Source organism: Schistocerca cancellata, chromosome 2 (genome assembly GCF_023864275.1).
Source record: "Schistocerca cancellata isolate TAMUIC-IGC-003103 chromosome 2, iqSchCanc2.1, whole genome shotgun sequence".
NCBI lineage: Eukaryota > Metazoa > Arthropoda > Insecta > Orthoptera > Acrididae > Schistocerca > Schistocerca cancellata.
In genome coordinates, this window is record NC_064627.1 from 500,570,115 (window position 1) to 500,585,844 (window position 15,730).

The following is a 15,730-nucleotide window of genomic DNA, read 5'->3' on the forward strand; positions in this document are numbered from 1 at the left end:
CAAATGTAGGTACTTCCTGGCAGGACGTGTAATGACGGTGGATATTGGGAAAAGGAAACGTCATTGCAGATGTACTATCATGAGCACCTACAGGATTGACCTGAAAGAGCGATATTAAGACCAAGGATTCGAATTCTGACGTGCTATACTTGAAGTGAGTAATATTTAAAAATTTTGTTGGAACAATGCTTCCTAATACAGGAAGAGAGCAGGACAGGAATTCAGTATTAAAGGAAGCCAAGGAGAAAAGACAAGACAGGACTGCAGGGAACATTAGGCAATATTTAGTAGGAATGGCATTTTGTTTAGATGTACCAACCCAACTGGGATCAGTTGATTACTGTGTGTCCTGGAAGCATTTTTCAACAAGTTGATTCGGTATAAGCACCTCAGTCATGCTAATTTTTGACGCTACAAATGCTACAGCAAGCTGAGACAGTCGGTGCAGTTTAATAACATGGACGGTACTAAGTAAATGTCAAAAGGCAAAACCACATTGGTCTCCCGTGTTCCCAACACAGAAGCCCAATGTGGTTTTCAGAATTAAGAGATCAGTGGCCAATACCAATCTCACGTGCACATTGAAGAATGCCACTAGCAGATCAATAGCAAGAGCTTTTAACAGTCATTTTCTATGCATGGCTGGGAAAGTGAGGAGGGCTCTGTCGATCAATGGGCCACAAAATAAATCAAAATATTGGAAGGACTTTGTGAAGCCAAAAGCAAATAAAAGCAGTCTATATTTCATAATACCACTCGACCTCTAGCCCTGCAAAAGGAATAAGAGAGAGACTGCTAAAATATGTCATTACTGTCACAATCAACATCAGTTATGGACCATGTATCTGGCAAATTTAAAGAGTGTAATTGACAAGTACAACTCCTTGAATGGCACCAAGATTATTTTTGACAAAAAAACCATCTAGAGATTGAATAAGTGAAACTATAGACTAACCACCTGTGATATGCAAACGCCACCAGGAAACTATAAAATTAACACTGTACAGGATAAGCGGAAAGGCTGAGCTGACGAAGGAAAATCAGAGAGGGCCGATAAGAGAGATGAAGATTACTGTGGGCGACGAAGTTTTGTTGCGATCATGTGAATGATCAAATAAGAGCCGATATCTAAGCAGAAAATTCTTTTATGTATTTTGTGGAGCTTACTGCATGCAGACAATTGTTCATCAGAACGTCGTAGAATTAGAAAATCTACAAAGCTGCAAATCAATTGAAAAACACGACAAATAACATGTAAAGATGTTGTGAGAATGAAAAGTTTTGTAGAAATGAACATACACGACATGCAGTCTCCATTCTATTGTAAGAAGATGTATTAATAACATGAAATGATGCAATGTTAAACTGGCGGTGAAAAAGAGTTTTTGCATGGAGCAAGTGCAGGTGTCATCAGGAGAAGTCAGGAAGATGATGTAGGACGTACTGAGAAGAGAAGCGATAAGCGGATCGTTGGCTGCAGCTACCCATTGTTCAAGGTTGAGTTTTACTTTTTTATGTTCGCCAGATGCAATGGAGCACTAAGAGGAATCCATGGATCTCGATGGTTTGAGTTTATGTGAGTGATGTTAGTTAACAATGAGATGACTAGAGTTTGGGGATATCAGATGTGAAGGAACACTGCGTTGCTAGCGTTTAATGGACCTCAAGGTTCGCTGCAATATGAGGATAGTTGGTGAGTATAACAATATGACGATTTTCATGAGTATTTGTTAGTTTGATGAGAATATAATGTGATAATTGTTGTGTATCTTCATTTAATGTTCACAGGACAAACAGCTGAACTTTTGAAGGAAGGCCATGGTGAAAGAAAGGAGTGAGCGATGATGCAAGAGTGAAACTGACACAACCCACGTTGAGTTTAGGAGCAAGACAATCAGGGATCTACAATAAAATATATACAGACCTCGAGCCACTGCGAATGTGAAATAAGATAACCTACGTAAAAGTAAAATAAAAGACAAGGTAAGGAAGCACTGAAGTAAGAAACGTGAAAAATAAGATAACCCTCGTATTGCAAATTTTCTGATATAAGCTAAGAACTATATTATGTTTGTGTTTATGTTTCAGATCAGTGATCGCCACAATTTAGTGAACCCACAGTATAAGATGGAAAGTGATGGATGTATGGAGAATTTAACTTATCTAATGAAAGGTAAGTAGCGAAGGAAATAGATGGATAATATGGTGAGACAGTAGAATATGTAGGATGACCACAGTAGATATGGGTGACAGATAAACTGCAGAAAAATGCAATGCAATGCAGGTAATTGTGAATCATTTACTAGATATTGGTAGACCTCTCTAAGTTAACCATTAGTGCGTGTGAACATAAATATCAACATGAAAACAATTAACCAATACCCTAGACCTCCTCTGAGATCACAATTGAAATATCCATTGAGAAAACTGTCACTGTATCTATAATAGAATGAGTCATAAAATTCTACACAAGGAAATGTGATTAACACTTAACTGTCAGGATGTAATTTAAATGTATAAGGGTGAATCTTTCAAAGGATAGAAATTATTTAGGAAATAAAAACCGCAACGAGTGATAAAAATTTGTAAAAGATTTGAGAAAGTTCATTTGTAGTGTTTTTAAACTGGAGAGTATTTGAGAATATTTTGTTGTTGAAAGAAGTGCCTTAGGTGCAAAAATATGTTTGTATTTTTTCGAAGACCTTAGTATTAGTGTATGTAATGTAAACTGTTTGAGGTCCCATCGGTCACACGTTGGAGGAAGGAATTAGAGAGTTGCAAGTGGAGGAAGGCATGACAGAGTTGGCGTAAGTAGCCGAGATGCTATGGCCTATTAGTTGGTCTGTTATAGCCCCGGTTGCACAAGAAACCAGTATGGCAGGTTACCCGGTTGAGGCATTTGCAGTGGCACAGTCACTGTCTGCCAACCAGACAAGCTTTCGTGATGACAATACACTCACCACCTTCCAGCTAGACGCTGAATAAGCCTGTCGCACAAACTACACTCTCGAATGAATTTCAGGGGAGTCGTCACCACCTTGAGTGAACACACAGCTGGACGTTCCAGGGTTTAACCGTCACAAGACAGGCGTACTCCAGCAGCTTTGTTTACCTATGTAAAATTATGAAGTCATATAGGGTCTAGATTGCGAAAGAACCACCATGTGTTACCGATATGATAAATATACTTGTTTTGTACCTAATGAACATTGAGACAGTCACAAAAATACTCACAATTGACTTTAATGTAGAACATTGTGGATCGAGTGGATTGTTATGTCAAGTGAGAGGCGATCGCCGAACACTTCTCAAATGAGCACTAATCACGATTCTGAATTTTGGACGAGTGAAAAGACGCTAAACCATGCAATTCTGATATATCTTCGTACACAATCAGTATACACCCTAAACCAAATGTGAACAGCTGTGATCTTATCAAGAACTTGAATTATGTTGAGACGGATTGGCATCACCAGTACTGTGGAAACCTGAATTCATGACTTTGTATGTGAGTGCAACAGATACAATAGGGAGGAAGTTTATGTTTAGAACAGTCTTGCATTTCAAACAGTTCACCTTGTTGTCAAGCCAATGTTGATGTGTCATGTCGAACTATACTCGTCAAATGTTTTTTATTCCAGTCTTTGATCACAATATGAATTATTTAGACTATGGCCGGTTTCAATCCGTAATGACCATCCTAAGATCTTTTTTACACCATGTCCTAAACTGATAAGACCATAATGTTACCGTCAAAACACATAAATATAATCAACATAGCATCGTCATATAGATCTAAAATAAAGTGTAGAATAGGCCGATGTTATGCTGATTATATTTGTATGTTTTGACGATGCCATTATGGCCTTATCACTTCAGGACATTGTGTAAAAAAGATCTGAGGATGGTCATTACGGACTGAAACCGGTTATCGTCTAAAGAATTCATATTGTGATCAAAGACTGGAATAAAAAACATTTGACAGTATTGGATCGCTGTTTGTATACGTGACCATGTCGCAGTTGGTGGAACTATACTCATTACTGTGAACCTTGAACACGGAAACTACCAAATCAGTGTCTATGCCAATCCCGCGTGACGAACTAGTTTTAGACCTCAAACCGACAATAATATTTCGTGGAAGTTTTTTCTTTTTTCTTAAATGGACAATTCAACGTATTATTGTGTGTATTACATTTTAGGTATGACAGAGACTGACATGTAGGTCTTCATTATAAAAAATATGAGTACTATGGTAATTAATATAAATTTTTTGTTGTTTTAACTTGTTGTAACTATGATTTTGTATGCAGAACACACTTACGATGTAATGTTTGGCTTCACCATTTTGTGTTACTGTCTTCTTAATGTTAGACCACACCCTTCTATCACTGTTTAACAATGTTTACACCGTTTTGATGCACAGTAACAAAGTATGAATTCTGTATGAAAAACTGAATTTGGGTGTTGTATTTGCCTTGTTTTTTTTTGTGCTAAGTATGTCGTTGCATATATATGTCTTGAGTGTCATGTATATCTTGTGTTACATACGCTGCTGTATGACAATGTACTTTCAACTTTGTTTTACTATGTTTACCATATCATAAGGTACATACATTTTAGAAACGACGAATGAGTTAAGTATTGAAAAATTGTTGTAAGTGGGAGTCAGTCATTAACTGATTTTTAAAGAATGAAAAAGTATGAATGACACTATGCCATCTGTGGATGAATGAGTAAAAAAATTAATAATACAATGTTTTTATGAAACCAATGTGTGTGAATGCAAGTTAAAACAAGAGTAGGAAATGTAATATTAATTTTAAAACAATAATGAATGAATTGTGAGCTGGTACACTAGACGAATTGGATGTGTTTAATAAATGAAGTTAATCTTGTATGCTAGCAGGAGAAGAGTGAGCGAGTGATGATTTATTAGGTTGGTAATGAACATAATTAATGATGATATGTTCCCTCGGAAAAATGCTATTCTTCTCCTGACAAACAGTGCCAAAGATGAGCACATAATCCTGACGCCACGTTAAGATAAATTTCTTTGATATACTTACGCTGTAACAAGTTTTGAGCGCGACTGCATCTGCATGAATTCAAAAAGGACCTGGAAGGGGTTATGTTAAGCAACAGTTTTTTTCAAAATTGTCCCGTAACGTACGTGAAATCTTAAAGGAAGAGTCAAATGAAACTGGAAGAAATTAATGAATTATGAATCAGTACCACAGACTGCTAATGCTTAATTACTTACATTACAACTTTCCGTGTTATATTACGAGTACACCCTATAAGAAGCCACTGTGAAAGCACTCTACACTTGGCCTGGATGAAGGGATACGCTGTAGGGCAATCAAATCAGCAGGGAGTCAGCTACCGACAGTATTCGAAGAAGGTCCGTTGGCAAACGTGCGACATACCACGGTAATCATTCAGGTTAGATCGTGCTTTGCAAGAAAGTCGCCTTGGCACCGGAAGACTAAATACGCCCCAGGCAGCTTCTGTCTCCAGGATGTGCGGGGACAACAGAGACTGTTGTTAGCGAGCCGTATGTTGTCAGGACACACGTGCCCCTTTTGGCAGAGTCCCGGAAGAACTCCTATTGTGGAAATAAATGCGAACAAGCAAAATTCACCATAAAAGACGGGCTATTAAGGTAGCATCTTACAGAGTGGAGTGGGCACAAAGTTTAGTACTCCTTTTGAAGATCGAGAGACACTAACTCTGCACTCAGATCCTTCCAAGACAGAATGTGTAAGGAAATGTAAAAATATCTACCATTTTTTACGCATATAATTTGCAAGTGGAAGTAAGAAATACGGCTGTCCTTACAGAAGTTACCTTTATTGTCCATCGCACGAATGTGAACAGAGAGAAGTTGGCACTCACAATATTTGTCATTCAGCAATTAAAATTACAAACCGGCGAAAAACTTTATTGTCGGAAGCGAACTGCAGAAAGTTAATTCAGTGGCGGGATTCTCCACGGATGAGATCTTAACTTCTAGATGATTTCTCCGTCGTCTGCAATGAAAAGCTCGAGTTGTTGGAACAGAATCAATAACTAGTTTTTCATCCAATTTAGCCACCATCAGCAGTTTATGGATTTGGTGGGGTCTAGCCCCAACAGCTAGATGAACTGTAGGGAAAGTCCAATCATTTTAAAACGGTGCTCATTAAATTTCAGTCTTCATTCTGAAGAGTTCTTTCAACGTAGTTTCAACTCTGACAACATGCACACGTATATCCTTCAGTAGTATTTTCTATCTCTGTGCACTAACCCTTGGCAATCATTGTATGACTTACGCGAATGTAAGTGCTTTATCCAGAAACGCCTTCATTTGAATCGCTTTCCAGAGCCCTTGTCCAGGTTTGACAAGGCATTAGCTTATTACTTTCAATGATTGTTAAACCTTTTCCTTTGAATGTTCATTTAACAAACTGAATTAACTGAGATCCTTGTCTAATTTCGCAGTCAGTTGAACTCCTTTATCATTGTTTTAGTGGGCAATGATCTGTTTATATCATATATACAGGATCATATTAAAATACTGAATTGAAGATTCAATTACTCCACCACAGTCTTGCATCAAACTCATCAGCGACTTACATTAGAATCGTTTCAATTCCAAGTCAGGAGAAACAAATGCTTTTTTTGGGGAAAAGAAGTTCTTAAATTTTGAACGTTTAATATAAGAGGATATATAAAGCAGATTCAGTGTGGGGAATAGCTCAATTTATACTGATGTAGCGACATCGGATATGCGTTTTTACATATTATAGTTTCCTTTTTGTTTCACCAAAACGATTAGTATGTTATTGTCATTGAATGCAGTTCATTGTAATTAGACAATATTTTCAAAGATAAAGACAAAGAGTAGAAGAGTGGGGTTGAACGTCAGACAAATGTTCACCCTGTTCCAAATTTCTCTCCAAACAGTGCAACGCGTAGCATGTCTCGGTCTGTACCATTACACAACCGTCAGACCTGTGTCATCGCGCATGTAATGCAGGGGTATTGGTCGCAGTTTCGGATGCTGCGATGTGTGCACAAATAAGAGGGGGACACATCGCTGGAACTTTGTTTTGTGAAAACACACACACACACACCAGGTCCACCCACGGTACCTGACGTTTTAGTAGCTGTCAGTGTCCATAAAAATCAATTGCATGTATTAAACATAATGTAGAAGTTTCAACATAAAAGTCTGGAAATTCATTTCTAATAATTCCGCTAAATATGCACCAGGAATCGAATTCTTTCTTTGCATGGGTTCTGTGTTCTTCATTGTGTAGGAACTTGGCGGAAGTGGTGGTAAATGGAAGTCGAGTGATTTTTGTGAGGCTGTAGAGAGCAGATGTATTTTTTTTAAAAATTGTACCATAGTAATATGTGAAATATTTCAGAATATAAACGTTTAAAATTTCACATATATTACTTCATTTAGTATTCCGAGAATTACCAGATTTCCAAATCCTTTTTTCAGTTAGTTTCCTCTGTACTAGAAGAAAACCTGCGGCAGTTATCATACCTGCAAAGAAGACACCGAAGACAACGTCAAGATACTCACCTAAGTAAACCTTAATATTTTCATCAGTGGCAATGACCTTCGATCCAACTCACTTCGGAATAACGACTGCCATCTAGTCTGAGGACAAGTCATTGATTATGCAGCACTGAAGAGGGACGTTACATACTGAATCCAGCGGGTTTGTGAATGTTCTTATGCGACGTATTGGTCTACGGTCCGCGCATTTAGATTATTATGTTTTTGTCAAGAGTAGAATATTTTATGTATGTTAAATATTCTTATCATAGAGAGCTTTCTGGTTAAAAATCTGAAGGCAGATCAATAGAAGTTACCCTTATGTAGCAGCTGAATATAGTTGTCATATACAATTTCTTGAATTGTAACAGTGCATAAAATTTTATCGCAAAACCAGTATAATGTTAACTCTCATTCTCCATTCCATTCTTTTGCGTTTAATATGTCCTTGAATTTACTTTAGGTAATTTTTCACACACTGATAGTGTCGACATTGTGCTAAAAGTATTGCTCTTTTGTTCTACTGTGTGTAGACAATACAATTTTCGGAGCGAAAAGCGCAGTTGATCATTATTCTCCGATGTGTATTAACACTAAATTTCCCTTCCAATATGTGCCACTCCAAAATCTTAATCTCGTATTTAGTGTAAACAGCGTAATACAGGATTTTAGCGTTAATAAAGTGTCTTAGGAGACTATAAAACCTGTTTGTGTTATTTTAAATGACAGCCACATTATTGTCAGTAAATGTACGTGGAAAAAAGGTAAGTGAACAGCGCGTTAAATGCAAAGGAGACAGTTTTGTGTATGGCAAGACAACAACTTTATTTACAAAAGAAACAGATCTTCAACACTTACTTTTCGAAACAGAACAACATATACTATGAAAAATACAATAAAGATTCATAAGAAAAAGACTATGTAAAACATAAAGACATACAAAATAGGAAGTATTCGTCTGCAGTACTGCACACGCGAGACAGTGGAAATAATTTAAGGAGGGGCGCCAGGTTGCCTCATATACAACCCTGTCGATTGTGTAACTGTAAGGAAAGTAATTGTTTCTTCAACACAAAGACTGGCGGTGTTTCGGTAGTTCTTAAAAATCTTTAAGAAAATTATTTACTGCTGTAATCTGACAACAATATACATGATTTCATAGTGTCCACATTTGAGTAATGACGTCTGAGATTCTAAAACATAGCACGTCTTTTCCTAACAAAGTTTGGCGTCCAGAGACCACGAGACAACGTGGACAATGATCTGTGACTCTACGCTGAACAGATACATGTTAAATTCAATTAATCATTCGCAAAACACATCTGTAGCGTAATGTCTGTTTCCAGAATTCGATTCGCAATGAAAAGCGCAGCTGATCATGCTCCTCCATCGCGACCACTCTCCTCGCTAACGGAACAGTGCTCGAACTGCACTGTCATCACGGAGGAGGCAACGCCTGATCCTATGTAAGACGAGGCGTACTCTACCAGCAAACTTTCGGGCGTGTGGTACGGAGACCACCTTCAGTCTAAGGAACTCACAGCAGCTTACCATTTCCATTTATTTCCACTGATACATCATGTCGTTCTTTCTTTCTACATTAAATTTATATCTCAACCTCCATTCGATATGCTTCAGTTTTGTGAACTGAACCACACTTGGTTAGCAGTTTCAAACTAAGAGTCCGATACAGAGCTCAGTCAGTGCTGCGGAAGATATTGATGCTTGATGTACTGGAAGACTGTAGCCTTGGAGGTCCTGTTCCATGACCTACTCAATGGCCAGATATGGCACCGGCGCATTACTTGTTGCAGCAGTTCGTAAGGAGTTTAGTTCGTGATAATCCAGATGATGCTGGTATACATGCTGGGTGTCGGTTCACTAAACTGACGCTTATTTATTATTTTACGGTATGACTGTCGGCACTGATCTGGTGGTTATTTTGCGTGTTAGCTGTGAAAGTATTCTGTGCAAGAGATGTAATACGTTTGTAACACGTACACTCGCACAGAGGGAAACGTGCATCCATTCTACCCGTATACTCTTTCTGTGAACGGAGCGGGGAGGAAACTTAAGTTCAGAAACTGTAAAAGCTACGAACTGCTGTTCACTTTGTAGTTGGCTGCAGATTGTATATTCGGATGTAGAACCTAAAAATATTCTATAGTAAGGTTCTGGAAGCCATAGATTACGCAGGGTGAGTCAGAACTCCACTGGCAATTTCGGAGGTTCTTCAGGAAAATTTTCAGAGTATTTTGTTGTCAGAGACCCGTCATCTCCGGCGGTTCGTTCAAGGTAATTGCATCTCGCCTGATCTTCGGTTCTGTCTCTCACTTGTTTTTCCGCCAGTTTTATATGTACGTTAAAGCAATAAACAGAAATATGAATCTATAGGATGACGAAGTGGTTCATATGCAGCACGTGTGCGAGTCCACTGGCTGAGCTGTTCGCGCAGCAACAGCAACCATATCATAAAAAAACTTTCTGTAGGCAAGACCATGTAAATACTTCTTTATTTTCGATAACTAGGTTCGACAGCCTTTGCTGCAATCCTCAGGTCTTCAAAAATTTTTGTTGACCTGTAGAGAACAGCAAAGTCTGTTGAAACCGATTGTCGAAAATAAAGTAGTATTTATGTTATCTTGGCTACATAAACTTTTTAACCAAGGAAAATACATCGCTGCTTCTCACTTCTCCTCATGAGAAAATTCAGTCTCATCGTAATACTTGCGCATTTTTAGAGAGCTGTTCTATGTTTTGTGCTGTACGTTTTGGTTGCACACACTATAGTTTTTTGCGCTGTTCTGTAAGTATTTGGACAGAAACAAAGGCAATTGGGGTAAGAAATTAATTAAATCATCATTAAGTTATCACTCTGTAATGAGACGCCCGAGACCTAGGGTTCTTTATAGCAAAACACTCAGAAAATTTCCCTGAAAAGCTTCCGAAATTTCATCGTTGAAGCTCGGGTTCACATTGTACATGTATATGCAGAACCAGAATATCCTGTACTAAGGATCTGAGGCCATAGATTATAGATCAGAAGAACATGAAAATACTTTGTAACAGTCTTCTGTGAACCATAGGCTGCATATGTGGAAATACTCGGGCACTATCCCTCAGTAACCTCCGAAAAGCTGGTAGAATACACCTGCAGGCTACGTGCGGCGGTAACGGCTGTCTGTAGCGAAGGTACACCTTCGAGCTCCCGAGCCTAAGTGTACCCAGCATCGTCACGCGCTGCAAATTCCCTTCTCGGTGTCGTCGCAGCCGCTCAGTGCCCGCTGCTGGCGGCAGACGACGGCCTGTCGCGGTCTTCTTCCGCGACGGAGGAGGCAGTGGCGGCCGCGGGCGGCCCCCCGGAGGCGGAAGAGGCCGCGGCGGCGGCGGCAGCGGCGGCGGCGGCGCCCCAGCACCACGAGGCTCCCAGGCTCCCCCGGGCCAGGTCCGGGAGAACCGGGAGCGGTCTTCATATGACGTGCTGCGGAGCGGGGGTGAGCTGCGGCGGCCCGTACAGGTCCTCGGGCGGCGGCTTCACCAGCAGACACGCCACCGGCCGCTTGATGGCGTTCACTCCGTCCAGCGAGGAGGCGGGAGGCGGCGGCGGCGGCGGGCTGGGAGCGGCCGTCGGGGGAGGGGGGCAGCCGCACGGCACCCAGGAAGCGGCCGCCGCTGCCGCCACGGCCGACGCGTGCGAATACATCTGGCTCGAGTACAGCGCCTGCACACACGTGACCCGCAACACACCCGTCGTTAGTGGTGTATTCATTTATGTATATTCTGGCCTTCTCTTACGTTTCACACATACGTAATATTTTTACGTCACAGCTACTGAAGTAATGGCAGGATTTCCAATATGATAAGTAATAATAAAATAGTATTAATAGAATTAGAAATTCCTTATTTGAATGTGTGGGGTCCAAGTATCGTCGCTGCAGCAACCACCTCAAACGGAAACTTACAGTTCCCTCAGCATCGCTTAATTTAATTCGACAACATTCTATTACCCTGCTTTTGCTTTTGTTGAAGTTTATGTCCTCCTTTCAAGAAACTGTCCATTCAGCTGCCCTCCCAAATCCTTTTCTGTCTCTGATAGAATCACAATGTCATCAGCAAACCTCAAAGTTTTTAGTTCTTCTCCCTAAACTTTAATTCCTTCCCCAATTTTTTTTTGTTCCCTCTACTGCGTGTCCGAAGTACAGACTGGAAAACGTCGGTTATAGGCTACAATACCCACAGTTTTTTCTCAACCACTGCTCGTCTTTCATACCCTTAACTCATATAACTGCCGTCTGGTTTCTGTAGAAGTTGTAAACAACCATTCCCTCCCCGTATTTTACTCTTGCTACCTGCTACCTACCCTGCTACTTACGAAATGAATTTATAGGTGGAAAGAAGTAATATTTCCTGAGAAAACGGTTTCTGGGGAACAGAAATTTAGGTATACTACGTCATCAAAGAGCTTTGTGAAACGCGGAAATGAGAAACAGCTGGATGGAAAAAAGATATTTAGTTGTAGTGGGGTGACTAGTGCGTACAGGAACAGAGGGAGACATTATTGTTGCTTTAATAGTCTTGTCATTAACCCTCTTTTAAACTGGAGCTGTTATTCAGTTCTCAATACTTCAAAAAACTTTCTGCACAGTTATCACAATGTCTTATTCCCTGTCTATTAACTTCCAAATGAAAGCAAATGAGGCAGCGTAGTCGTGGGACGTGGGACTCATATTCATAAGGAAAGCGGTCCAAAACCCCATAGAACCAACCACATTTTTATTTTCAGTGATTTCTTTTAATCAGTTTATGTGTATGGTGGGATGGTCCCTTCGAACGGGTGCGGCCAATTCCCTTCCCCACTATTCCCCAATCCGATCATTTGCTCCGTCTGTAATGATAGAAATCTGCCAAGGACGGTACTTCTACTTATGGCATGTACCGGTTAGAAAAATGCACTGATGATGACTGATATCAGCCGAAATCTATTTGCAACAACATAAATAAATTATGTTCCCGCCACTGGTTGCTACATTCTTTACAATTTTATAATTTAATGATCATGTCGTCGAGAGCTGCGACTGCAGTGCACAGACTGAGTGCGAAGCAGCGGGTATGATTATTTTTCCTGATGCTTTATGTGGAAAGGAACTGTAGAGGAGGGGTGTGCTCTTGGTCGTGTTTTGACTTAAGTACACAAGACTTCGACCCGATAGTCCTATGTGAGGTTGTTAAGGTAAAGGCTGTTAAGATAATACGAGGGTGTGCTGAAAAGTAACGCCTCCTAATTATTTATGTAAAAACTCTCGTAGCTTTTTAAATAAAGAAAAGGTTGTTAACATCTTTGTTCTTCATGTCTACATATTTGCAGCCTTCTGCCGCTAGAGGGCTCCGAATTACAGCGTGCAACATGGCGGAGTGTACCGTAACTACTGTATGTCTGTGCTTGAGAAACACCGTGCTTTAGTCGAGTTCGTCCACACATGGAGCACCCCTCCTTCAACATGATAATAACAGACCACACACGAGCGCTGTGTCATCTGCAACAACCCGACGCCGTGGGTTCACTATTGTTGGTCCTCCATACAGTCTCGACTTGGCCCCACTCGATTTTCATTTGTTTCCCGACCTTAAGGTACATCGTCGAGAACTTCACTTTGATGGTGATGAAGCGGTGGAAGCAAACGTGAGGTTGTGGCTCCGTCAACAATGTTAGACATTCTACAGCGACGGCATCAACAAACTGGTCTCTCGTGGGAGAAATTTGTTCGTTGGCTGGGTGACTATGGTAAGATGGTTCAAATGGCTCTGAGCACCATGGCACTTAACTTCTGAGGTCATCAGTCCCCTAGAACTTAGAACTACTTAAATCTAACTAACCTAAGGACATCACATACATCCATGCCCGAGGCAGGATTCGAACCTGCGAGCGTATTGGTCGCGCGGTTCCAGACTGTAGCGCCTAGAACCGCTCGGCCACCCCGGGCGGCGGCTATGGCAAGAAACAAATATGTACTCATGAAGGATAAAGATGTAGATTTTTAATAATATCTGATTTGATTTACAAATAGCTTTTCTGCTACCAATCACAATATTACTTTAATTTATATTTTACACGACGCGTTTCGGGAAACGATCCCCATTTTAAAGTGCGGTTTTCTCTATGTACTGTTCCTTTTCTCTCATAATATTTTTTTATGTGTGAGGTTCTGAAAAGGCACATGGAAAAATTACAAAAAAATGGAATAGTATACAGAGAAAAAGGCACAATAGCAGGCTTTCGTAAATCATTTCTAATGAATCAAACCAGGTTAATAATGTTTTTGTATTTAAAAGGCTTTAAAAGTTTTCACATAAAAAATATCGTAGGCATTACTTTTCAGCACACTCTCGTAGATAGTTGAAGAGCTACAGGCTGTGAAGAACGGATGTTTGCGGATTTGATTAAAGTGATCACAGTGTGTTGTTTATATAGAGCGTTAACTGCCTACAGTTCAGAGACAATCGTTATTCACGGAGTTTTGTCCTAAAAGATTCGAAGTTATTTCGACCAATGTAAGTACGTGCTAAGTGGAGACTATAGGTAATGTCTAGTTTCCTGTCCAATGGTCGGACCTTGGAGACCTGAGACCTCTCGTTTAGAACGTCGATTCTTGGGCTAAATGAGTTAACGAACATAATGGTGGAAGTGGAAAACTTGCAAACGGCCAATTAATGTTTTGTTGCTTTATTACTACGCCGTTTAATCAGTTTCAGTGCTGCAATTGTCATCTATATGTCATTAGAGAGGACCGTGTGTGTAGGAAACGAACCATTCAGTACCAGCCTTATACCTCGGATGTACACGAGTGGCAGTTATTTACTTATTGTGACATAAAAGTCTAAGGTTTCAGTAGTCGTTCTGTATTGAGCAAACGAATTCAGCACGGAAATGCTGACTCACATGCAATCAATTATCTGGGGAGTTCTACAGAAAAGAAATATGTAAGCTTGCAAAGGGTTCTTCCTGCCAAGGAATGATTATATCGACATTTTTCTGTTGTTAACTAACTACACTTTGAGCTTCCAGAATGAAAAATGGATGAAGCGGATATGCGTCAACCGTCAGATGAAATATTGCCCGTCGCGGAAGGCTGGACAGTCAACACATTTCAGAATAAAACATTGATTGAGGAGAGTAATGTGAACTTTAACTAACCTCCATGAGTCGGTGATACTATGCGCGACTGAGATTCTAACCTCCGTCTTTGTAATATGTTGGCAATGATCTTCCGACCTAGCTATCCGATTACCAAGTAGGAAAGCATCTGAAACGGAACGACACACTCTTTGGGACTAAAACCTTCTTGGTAACAAGAACTAAGCACTTTAAAATGGTGAGACAGTCATCAACGGAAGTAGAAATAGCAACGGATTTACCTTGGGGACGAGTGATATGCACACTACTAGTAAACCAAAGTCAGATACCATTGTTGGTTGAAAATTTGTCGAGGAATTGCTTAACAACTCCATTGGAACGGTTTTCATTGTTGACACACGTTGACATTTTCTCTTCGCGATACGTGAAGCTCATGGCTTCTATGAAGGCTGTAACTAAACTCCCTTTACGGACTCTGAGGGCAGGTTCCTTACACAAAAATAAGAAAAAAAGTATAAGAATCATGAGCTGTAAAATGCATACCTTAAGAGCTATGAGTACTTGCTCATCTTCGATACTGTGAAACTCTCTTCTACTGCAAGCTCTTTGCTTTCCATATTTTGTGAAGAAGTAGTACAGAACAAAAATAGAAAAAATGTCCTGCAAATGTGGCTTCTAAAATGCATACTTTAAGAGCTTATGAGCAGTTACTCAATAGAAAATATGTGTTTCAGGGAAGCGAAGATGGAGACGCGCCCGTAGCTCTTAAAGTATGCATTTTAGAACCCATGTTTACAAGACATTTTCTTCTTATATTCCTGTGAGGAACCTGTCCTCAAAGTCTGTAAAAAAATTTACCTACATACTGCATAACTGTTTAGTGTGTGACAGCGTATAAAGCCTAATGTCAATCTCGTGCTGTTGGTGACGATAAGAGAAAACGACGAGGGTGGAATCCGATGTGAAGTCCCCTGCAGAAATATTGAGCCATGCTGCCCCTATAGCCGTCCATAATTGCGAGAGTGTTGCCAGTGCAGAATTCT

The 15,730-nt window shown here is 40.1% G+C and overlaps 1 protein-coding gene across 1 annotated transcript in view; it reads right to left on the bottom strand.

The window, feature by feature from the left end:
- Nucleotides 1-15,730, bottom strand: part of LOC126155723 (uncharacterized) — a 91,404-nt gene that overhangs the window by 47,572 nt on the left and 28,102 nt on the right. The window contains exons 4-5 of the mRNA XM_049916247.1: nt 11,206-11,276; nt 10,780-11,054 (exon numbers count right to left, since the gene is read on the bottom strand). Coding sequence (XP_049772204.1) covers nt 10,780-11,054; nt 11,206-11,276 — 346 coding nt within the window. The remainder of the gene's footprint in view (nt 1-10,779; nt 11,055-11,205; nt 11,277-15,730) is intronic.